Source organism: Benincasa hispida, chromosome 9 (genome assembly GCF_009727055.1).
Source record: "Benincasa hispida cultivar B227 chromosome 9, ASM972705v1, whole genome shotgun sequence".
In the NCBI taxonomy this organism is placed as follows: Eukaryota; Viridiplantae; Streptophyta; class Magnoliopsida; order Cucurbitales; family Cucurbitaceae; genus Benincasa; species Benincasa hispida.
The window spans coordinates 9,094,908-9,105,789 of record NC_052357.1 but is presented as its reverse complement, the minus strand read 5'-3'; the positions used below and the strand labels follow the sequence as shown (position 1 = coordinate 9,105,789).

At 32.0% G+C, this 10,882-nt stretch overlaps 1 protein-coding gene across 1 annotated transcript; it reads left to right on the top strand.

Moving 5' to 3' along the window:
* The first annotated feature begins 745 nt into the window (after window positions 1–745).
* LOC120085920 (putative leucine-rich repeat receptor-like serine/threonine-protein kinase At2g19230) lies at window positions 746–9,723 on the top strand. Its single transcript, XM_039042232.1, has 13 exons — window positions 746–895; window positions 5,563–6,082; window positions 6,172–6,659; window positions 6,756–6,891; window positions 6,963–7,034; window positions 7,144–7,215; window positions 7,326–7,406; window positions 7,524–7,678; window positions 7,801–8,021; window positions 8,131–8,257; window positions 8,662–8,724; window positions 8,828–9,017; window positions 9,090–9,723. Exons 1-13 carry the CDS (start codon window positions 814–816, stop codon window positions 9,427–9,429), a joined length of 2,547 nt encoding a protein of 848 aa, XP_038898160.1. The 5' UTR covers window positions 746–813; the 3' UTR covers window positions 9,430–9,723.
* The last annotated feature ends 1,159 nt before the right edge of the window (window positions 9,724–10,882 follow it).

Sequence of the window (10,882 nt, the reverse complement as noted above, 5' to 3'; positions counted from 1 at the left end):
TTCAAAAAATTGAACAATTCCAAATTAGCAAGAATTAAACCAAATACTAACAAAAATATACTTAAGATTTGAACATCATTATATATATGATGAAATTAGTTAAAATATCATTTTGGTCCCTATACTTTATAATTAGTTTAATTTTATTCTCCATACTTTCAAATGTCTAATTTTAGTCCTTTCATAATAAATCACAAATTAGTCTCCATTGCTACTTTTGTTCAAAACCTTTTTATTATTCATTAACATTTTTAATATAAATTTTGAAAACATATTTTACATAAAAATTATTATTACTATTATTTAACTAATTTTGATTAAAAATTAATTATGAGAGGCTAAAATTCAGATTTATAGAAACACATTGATTAAAAATAGACATTTTTAGGGAGTGTTTGGCTCATGAACTTCATAAGTCGATACTAAATAACTCAACTTTAATAGTGTTTATTATTGAAATTAGCATTAAACCTTAAAACCTAAACTCACATCTTCCACTCTTTCTTTATTCTTTAGGTTAGTATAACTATACACCCAAATACATACTTCTTAAATCCAACATATTAATCCTACGCTTCATAACTCAATGTTTAAAAGTAGTACCGAAATTGACCGAAGAGTAAGGTACAAACACTGAAACGATATTATTTAAGAGTAAGGAATGGGTTAAGGCTACAATTCCAAACAAGCATTTAAGTGGGAAATTGAGAGGGACAATTGAGTTAAAAAAGACTACAAATTTGGTTATATAGATAGAGATGAAGAGAGAAGAATAATAGTATAGTTTTCATTTGGTCTGGGTTTTCCTTGAAAATGGAATGGAGCTGGTTGGTTGCCTCTCTGAGTGTTTTGGCGGTGGGTTTCCTCTTCGTCCACGCCGACCAACTTCCACAAGGTAAAAACTACACTAACCAAAATCTTCCCGTGTGTTCTTAAGTCCGACATGGATTCGCCCCTTTAATCAATCAACTATAATCTCTACCTTAATGAAAATCACTTTACACATGATTTTGTTGGCCCCGATTTGAATCACTTTTTTCGTTTTTGTTAGTTTGTTAAGAGCATATCTGGGAGTGGTAGTTGAAACATTGATTTTTGAAAAAGAAATTTAGCAATTATTGATTTTCTCAAATTGATTTTTTTATACCATCACTCTTATTTTTTGGTTTCTATTTTTTCTTTTTTAAATTAAACTTTTAAACATTACTTTTACTTCTAGTTTATTGTATTATTAGGTACCTTTTTAAAAATATATTTTAAAACCAAATTAACTTTTGAAAACTAAAAAAAATATTAAAAAATTGATTTGTTTTTAATTTTGGCTGAGTTCAATTTTTTTTTTTTTTAAAATGATATCTTATTAAAAGATTGTAAGGAAACAATCACGAAAAATAAACCAAAATATTTACAAAATATGACAAAATTTTAGAATAATTAATGATAGACGCTGATAGACATGGATAGACTTCTTTTAGAATACTTTTAAAAAACTAATACAATACGTGTTATATTTAATTTGAAAGCTAATAATTTCTTTTAGAATTCAACAATCTCAATTTGTAAGTAACAATACATGTAATATTTGTTTTGAAATCTTTATTCTAATTTTTAAGTAAAAATTCAACATTCTTACCTAATTTATGCATGTATATAATTTAGGTCTCTGAACTTCTTTTATATATAAATTTATTTTATTTATTTTCAGACTTGTCTCTTTAAAATATCTTGTATTTTTTTTATAAAATAAATTTAGCTACATGAAACATATATATATATTTTAAAATTAACAATATAATCAAACTATTTAACTTATTTATTTTATATATGCATTTCACATCTACATGAAAAGAAGCATCTATTGGATGTGTAACCACCACCCTCTAAATATTCATGTCCCTTTCAAGTTGCGTCCAATCAACGCCAATTGCACCGGTTCTACATTAATCTTTAATTTTGAAATATATAAATATATTTTGTTAATTAACATGAAGGCTCATATTGTCAACACCAAGGTCACATCTATTGTTTTTTTAATGGACACCTATAATAAAAAAGGCTCATACTATTAGGGTAACATAAGAATTTACTAAAAATAAAAGGGCAAAATAAGCATATAAAAATTATCCCCTTTGAAAATAAGAAAGAAGATGACTATTGTGAGATAACTATTTTATCTACATTGTCACAACATTCCACCAACAATTACAAAATATAATCGAGAGATAAATGAACACAAGAGATTGGTAACCCATTTCGGTGTAAACCACCTACATCTGGGGGCAGTGTGCCCAGGAAAGATAACTTCACTAATATTAATGATAAACAATTACAACGTAGTACTTCTCTGTAATGATAACACAATTACAATGACTCTTGAACAACTTTATTATTCAACCGTACACCTAGATTCCCCATATATTTGAGACTTTCTCTCACGAAAACTTAGATTCCCCTAAGTGATAATATCGGCGAAGAATGTCTTAAGCTTCCCCTAAGACTGAGACTCCCTCTTTGTAAGGCTTGAGCTCCCCTCAAGTCGTGAGACTTTTTCTCATTGGCATTGTATCTTTCCTTTTAAGAACAAAGTCCCTTTTGCTCGAATGGCTTAAACTTCTCCCAAGCTCTGAGAATCTCTTCTCACATGAATCGTGATACACATAACATAAACAAAATGGAGTATGTCTCCAGATGATGCAATTATCTCCTTCGTACTTTGTCGATATACTTACAATGAAGAGCAACCCTAACTTCCAAAACAGTTGTACATTAAAAAAAAGGAAAAAGATCGACAAATAATATCGCAGAAGGAAAATCCCAATAAGGAAAGAAATTTGCAAATTTTGCATTTTCAAGAAATATTCCTTTGCCATAAACCACAAATGCAATGATATCTCCGATAATATTTGCAACACTTAAACAAATGTTGCCAACCACACAAGATCTAGTTCCCTTATAGCCTCTTTCATATATAGAATATATTAAAGAAAAAAAAAAAAGTAAACATGAATCCTAACAAATCAATCCATATACCTTGTTGTCGTAATGCCTTGGAAATGCTAGAAAATCCTATCAAAATATGTTTATTCTTTGCCTTTCTACAAAGAATCAAATGAAATTGAAAGTTATTCCTAAAAAAATATAATCAAATGGAAATGGCTAAACAAAGAACACAAAAACGTACATCTAAAAAAATAAACAAAACAACAACAACTAGTTCGTTACTCCAACACTTTCTAAAACATTTACATTTTCGGAGATCATTGCCTCTCACCACCTACACAAAGTAAGTCACCATAATTCATCCAATTAACCAAAGTAAGAACTTTATGACCATAAATTTTCTCTCCAAAAAGTAATTTGAACAAAAACAAAAGAGAGGAAAAAAAGAACTTGGAATTATTATCACTCAATCGTATCAATTACACCGTAGTACTTATTTGTAATGATAACACAATTACAGTGACTCCCGAACAACTTTATTACTCAACCGTACACCTAAACTCCCCATATATTTGAGACTTCCTCTCAAGGAAACTTAGACTCCCCTAAGTGATAGTATCAGCGAAGAATGTCTTAAGCTTCCCCTAAGCAAGACTCCCTTTTTGCAAGGCTTGAGCTCCCCTTAAGTCATGAGACTTTTTCTCATTGGCATTGTATCTTTTCTTTTAAGAACAAAGTTCCTTTTGCTCGAATGGCTTAGACTTCTCCCTAGCTCTGAGAATCCCTTCTCACATGAATCGTGATACACATAACATAAACAAAATGGAGTATGTCTCCAGGTGATGCAATTATCTCTTTCGTACATTGTCAATATACTTACAATGAAGAGCAACCCTAACTTCCAAAACAGTCGCATACTAAAAAAAGAAAAAGATCAACAAATAATGCCGCAGAAGGAAAATCCCAACAAGGAAAGAAATTTGCAAATTTTGCATTTTCGAGAAATATTCCTTTACCATAAACCACAAATGCAATGACATCTCTGATAACATTTGTAACACTTAAACAAATGTTGCCAACCACACAAGATCTAATTCCCTTATAGCCTCTTTCATATATAGAATATATTAAAAAAAAAAAAAAAGTAAACATGAATCTTAACAAATCAATGCATATACCTTGTTGTCGTAATACCTTGGGAATGCTAGAAAATCCTATCTAAATATGTTTTTTCTTTGCCTTTCTACAAAGAATCAAATGAAATTGAAAATTATTCCTAAAAAAATATAATCAAATGGAAATGGTTAAACAAAGAACACAAAAACATGCATCTAAAAAAACAAACAAAACAACAACAACCAGTTCGTTACTCCAACACTTTCTAAAACATTTACATTTTCGGAGATCATTGCCTCTCACCACCTACACAAAGTAAGTCACCAAAATTCATCCAATTAACCAAAGTAAAAACTTTATGACCATAAATATTCTCCCTAAAAAGTAATTTGAACAAAAACAAAAGAGAGGAAAAAAAGAACTTGGAATTATTATCACTCAATCGTATCAATGCTGACATAGATTTTAGAGTCATGTGCCCTTTGGTCCTATTTCGATGTCTATTAATTTAGAATAGTTACTTATGAACAACCGACAAAAATAAAATCCTACAAAAACTTAAGTAAAAGGAAAATAAATTAGGATGATTATCGTAAAAGGGACAAAAGTCTCCTTATGAGAGGTGTTTCATTTTTTTTAATTTTATAGTTCTATAACACGTGCATATAATAATTAAGAGTTAAAATTTCTCTCTCAATTTGATTGTTGCCCAATTATGAATAAACTCATATTAAACCTTTCTTTTGAAAGATTTAATATACTTTATATTTGCTATATTTAATTTGGTATATCCATGATATAACTTATATACTTTATGTTTGATATATCAATTAAAGTTTACAAATAATAATAATTATACAAATATTTGTTGATTGATAAATATGATATATGAATGATAATTTTGATATGTCAATTGTATAACTTATATACTTTATGTTTAGTATATTAACCAATTGATATATTAAATGGTATACTATTAATACAAGCTGATACACCAACAAAAGTAAATTTGAAAGGAAATTTTTCACAAATAAAAAAAAATATCAAATTATTTGTAGAAATAGCAACAAAAAAAAAAGGGATAGATTTCTTCTCTCATTTTTCTATTTTTGAAAATCCTCCCATTTGAAATAATAAAAAATGAAAATCTGCTTTAATGTTTTTCTTTTGCTATATTTATAAATTTGAAAAACTATTACTAAATTTGGAAATTTAATATATATATATATTTTGCTATTATTGCAAGTTCTCCAATAATAAACTTTCAGCTTTATATATGATAGATTAGTAAAAATCTACAAATATAGGATAAGTTATGACTAATAGAGTTTACATTCCTAATAGAAACAAATTAAAAACCTTAAAACTAACTTTTTTTTTTTTTTTGTTTCCAATTTTGTTATTAAGATAGTAGAGTATTTTATTTATATTTTTATTTTGGATTGAAGCTAAGGTTGTAGTTAAAGCTTTAATTATATAATAATGAAGTTTGGGTTGGATTGATAGGTTTCATTAGCATCGACTGTGGTGCAGTTGTTGACTCGGTAGACCTAAACAACGAGATCCCATATAAATCAGACAAGAATCTGATAAATTCAGGAGTGAGTGCTCAGATTTCCCCAGAATTTGCCGATTATAGCCTGCAGTATAGAAACCTAAGGAGCTTTCCGGAGGGAGTAAAGAACTGCTACACTCTCCGGCCAGAAACCGGCAAAAACAACAATTATCTCATCAGAGCCTTCTTCATCTATGGCAATTACGACGGCAAAAACTCCACCCCTGTATTTCGCATCTATCTTGGCGTTAATTTGTGGGATACCATCACCGCCGATGACTTCACAATCGAGGCAATTTACATGGCTCCCACAGACTATATTGACGTATGCCTTGTCAATATAGGAAGTGGAGTCCCTTATATTTCTGCCTTGGAATTACGGCCCTTGCCCAACTCTGTTTATCGCACTGATCCCCAACAATTCATGGCGAGGTGGACTCGACGCGATGTCGGCGGAGAAGATAAATTTAGGTAATCCATTTGGTTTTCCTTGTGTGGTGGCAATGTAAATGAATGTATGATTGATTTTATTCCTAAAACAATTCTTGTTTCTCCGACAGATATCCACAGGATATTGATGATCGAATCTGGAGACCTTATTCTGACTCGTCGTTGAACAAGATACAAACGGACGCGGACATCACACACACCAGTAATGATCCGTACAAATTACCAGAATTAATGTTGAAAACTGCCCATGGAACCCTAAATTCCAGCATTCCTTTCGTCTACGAATGGACCCCTGAAGAGGCCAGCTCTCTATTCTATTTCTGCTTTCATTTCGCTGAGATCGAGAAGTTGGCTTCTTCGGTAAGAGAAATGAGTATTGTGTTGAATGACATCCACACCATTGCACAATCTGTAATTCTCCAGTATCTCATACCACAAACCATATGCTCAACTTCTGCTGGTCTCCCTGTTAATCTCAATCAGCAAAATTATTTACGCATTTCTGCAGCCTCCGGTTCGGATCTTCCTCCCATTGTCAATGGGTTTGAGATTTTTTATATCAGAAACCTCTCTCTTTCACCTACATTCTTACACGACGGTATATCTCTTCCCTTTCACCCTCCAATTTTTGTTCATTAAAACAATAACATTAATGTGTTTTGATGTCATGTAATTTTTGGCTATATATGTATAGTTAATGCTGTAATGGATATAAAGGAGACGTTCAAGTTATTGAATAGTGAGTGGCAGGGGGATCCATGTTTGCCTGAATTTTCTGTATGGAATGGTTTAAACTGCAGCGATAGTAATCCCCCTAGGATAATTTCACTGTGAGTGCTTCCTTTTAACACTACAAACTGGACCTTGTTGCAAAATATTCAAATAATTTCTGTGAAAGCAGGAACTTGAGTAGGAGCAAGTTAACAGGAGAGATCCCATTTTCCATCTCCGATCTCACTCAATTGGAGACTCTGTACGTGCCTCACTGTTTTACATGAAATTAAACTCCCATTGACAAAACCCAATACATATAATAGCTCTTCCTTTGATTTTAATCTTCAACCTGCTTTTTTATCTTACAGGGATTTATCATACAATGACTTAAGTGGACCACTTCCAGAATTTCTAGCGCAACTGCCTCTTTTAAAAATCCTGTAAAATAATAGCTTTTTCAACCTTCAATTCTCAATTGCAAGTAAAACATTTTGCAAGATCAGTATAACTGATTAGATTACTGATTTCCTTTTGACCATTTTTTTTGCAGCAATTTAACTGGTAATAATCTTGGTGGCACGGTTCCGGAAGCACTTCTTGTGAAATCTAGAGATGGAGTTTTGAATTTGAGGTCCGACTAAGTATATTCCCCAAACTCAACACAAAATTCATATATTCTTCTCGTCACTTTCCTTCTATTTTGTGATTTATATTCTCACTTTCTTCTTCTTCCTCTTGTTGGAAGCAGAGTGGCTGATAATCCAGAACTCTGTTTGTCACCTCCTTGCAAGAAAAAGAAAAAGAAAGTTTCTATTCTTCCTGTTATCATTGCTGTAGTAGGAACCGTCATCCTAATTATAGCCTGCTTGGTCTTACTTTTAATCTATAAGAGAAGCAAGAAAAGTAAGTCATGTGACTTCTTGATGCCGCTTTTATGTTTCTGATGATAAGTATTGGGCCTTAGAGAGAATTTAGAGAGAAGAAGTACCTGCTTGTAAATTTGTCTTGTGGATTATTTATTGTAGAGAAATCGATGAAGTCGATGGAAGAGAAAATTTCACTGAAGCAAAAACATCGAGAGTACAGTTACTCTGAAGTTGTGAGTCTCACAAATAATTTCAAAGACATCATTGGAGAAGGAGGATTTGGAAAAGTATATAAAGGTGCTTTGAAAGATAAAACTTTGGTTGCTGTAAAGCTGCTCTCATCAACATCAAAGCAGGGTTATAAGGAATTTCAAACTGAGGTTATGAATAATATATGTTCTAAAAGATTACAGGACCTTTTCCTTTTTTTTTCTTTATTTTTTTTTCCGCTTTTCCAATTCTGATTGAATTCATATGATAATGCTTCAGGCACAACTCTTAATGATCGTTCATCACCGAAACTTGGTTTCTCTTGTTGGATATTGCGACGAGGGTAACACCAAGGCACTCATTTATGAATACATGGTCAATGGAAATTTGCGGGAACGTTTATCTGGTAATCATGTTTTATGATGAAATTTCACTTTCTATTGTCTATCAGAGGTAGAATAATATCAAAATGTAAAAGATAAAGCAGTAATATATAACCTAAAATGAAGCCTGTTATCTTGAGTAGTCCCACTCAAGTCTAAACTCAATAAAATATTGTTTATCTTCGTCCCTTTCTGCTCCTTCTATTTATATCCTTTTTTTTTTCTTTTGTCTAACTACTAATGCCTCTACTAGCAATATTCTTACTTCTATCCTAATAGAATTTCTATCAAAATCCTAGAACCCTAAATTTGTATAGGAAATGAAGTCTTGAGACAAATGTTCCCAAAGACGTGTGGATGATAAATCCAGAATTTTGCAGTGTGAGGTTAATTAAAATTAGAATTAATAGGTTTGTTTCGGCTGCAGAGACAAGTACAAATGCTCTGAGTTGGAATGAAAGACTTCAAATTGCAGTGGATGCAGCACATGGTTACCATCATCATCAACCTTCTACTTTCTCACCTTTTTTCTTCATTATTATTATTGTCTTATTTAATTATTTTCTTTCTTTCCTCTTCCCTGGATGTTTCAGGGCTTGATTATCTACACAATGGTTGCAAGCCAACAATAGTCCACAGAGATTTAAAACCTGCCAACATACTATTAGATGATATGATGCAAGCCAAAATATCTGATTTTGGATTGTCTAGAACTTTTCAAGTTGAAAATCAATCTGAAATATTAACACAATTAGCTGGAACGCCAGGGTACTTTGATCCCGAGTAAGTACTTCAATTGGTTTCATCTTCTATGCATGATGTCGGAAAATTGATGTAATTTGTTTTGTTTTTCAGAAGCCAAACACTTGGACATTTGAATAAGAAAAGTGACGTTTATAGCTTTGGGATAATCATATTTGAGTTGATCACTGGATCCCCTGCAATAACAAGAAGCCACAATGGCAATAGTATCCACCTTCTAGATTGGGTTGGTCCAGTAATGAAGAAAGGGAATATTGAAGATGTGGTTGATATGAGAATAAATGCCGAAGTTAACAATAACTCAGCTCGTAGAATGGGCGAGATAGCAATGTCATGCACCCACCCAAATGGTGACCAAAGGCCTGACATTAGTGTTGTCTTGGAGGAGCTTAAGGAGTGTTTGGCAACTAAGAACAGTTTCAGAAAGTTATGAATTTTCTTCAGCAACTTTATATGAGTTAGATGCTGGTTCTCGGTCTTAGGTAATTGTATTTCATTCTTACGTTCAAAGCTAGTTGGTTGACTGTGATTTGGAATTTCTGGTATTTATATAGCACATGAACATGTTTAATGGCTTAGAAAAATATTTTCAGAATTTAACAGAAATATTAAGCTAAGGCATTATTTTGTAAAATTGTGTTCTCGTTTTCGGACCATGAGTTCATTGTACTTGGTTGTGAAAACATGTATAAAAATACTGGAGACCGTTGAGGCTTCATCCCTTGAATTTGGTAAAATACATGGACAATTGATTGATAAGAAGATACTCTTTGTCAGATTGAGGGTTTCTTTCGTTTGTTTTTATCCTATTACCGGATTGTGGTACAAAGAAGTTGAGTAGCTTTCGTTGGAAAAATCTCTGTTATGGCAAAAGGTATCGTGTAGAGTTACATAATGCTATTCCATTGTGTAATAACAGATGTAAGGTCGTAATCACAATAGAATGGAGTGAATTTACACTAAGTTAAACATGTATACAAAAGGTGATCAAAGAATTTTTTGGAAATCCTTCGTTTTTTCCTTAGAATATTCAATGGTTACGTTCATTCCAAACAAGTAAAAAGAAAGCTTTGATGATGAAGGTCCATAGAGTTGCTTTCTCGTTCTTGAAAGGATGACCAATAAGCGTCATATTCAAGAGGGTTGTTGGGTCGTTGAGAAATACCATAGGATAAATGAAGTATGTAAGGATTTTTATTTTTTCCAAAAATATGCTAGCAAAATCACAATGCACCAACATGTGCATAATGGATTCACAGTTATGGTAGCAGAGACACACCAATTAGGAGCAGACCCGATCCATGGGGCCGTTTTGATGAGGACATCAGTTGTATTGATGCTTTCATGACTGACTTCCCATAAAAAGAACCAAACCTTTTTTGGAACAGGGCATTTCATTTTTATAAAGGGATGTGTTCATATCATTACCAATTGAAGTAAGATGAATTGAGATAGGTTTTGTGGTGTACTTGCCAGATTTATCAAGGGTCCATTCCCATGAATCCTTTACCGTATGGCTATTGGACGGCACAAGAAGTGTGGATATACAAACCATTCATTAATCTCACTATCATTGAGATTTCTTCTAAGACCAAGGTCCCACGCTTCATAACTATTATTCCAACATTGGGTTATGGTTAGGGGTGTACATGGGCTAGGTTGGGAGTGTTTTTAGGTTCAACCCGAAAATTTGGGTTAGTTTAAAAATTCGGGTTGAGTTGAATTGTCGGGTTATAACTTATTTTTTTCTTTTTAATTAAAAATATGTAACTTTATATACAACACATGACTAAAACTAAAATCTCATAAAATTCAAATGCTAAATACCAAATATCTATGATATTTATTGTAAACTTTCAACAAAGACAAAGATCATAACAATTTTT

Excerpts from the sequence above, each read along its gene's own strand:
- LOC120085920 (XM_039042232.1), top strand. The coding sequence starts at position 814 with ATGGAATGGAGCTGGTTGGTTGCCTCTCTGAGTGTTTTGGCGGTGGGT. Across the intron at positions 8,258-8,661 it reads TTTGCGGGAACGTTTATCTG|AGACAAGTACAAATGCTCTG; the intron begins GTAATCATGTTT and ends TTTCGGCTGCAG. Across the intron at positions 9,018-9,089 it reads CCAGGGTACTTTGATCCCGA|AAGCCAAACACTTGGACATT; the intron begins GTAAGTACTTCA and ends TTTGTTTTTCAG.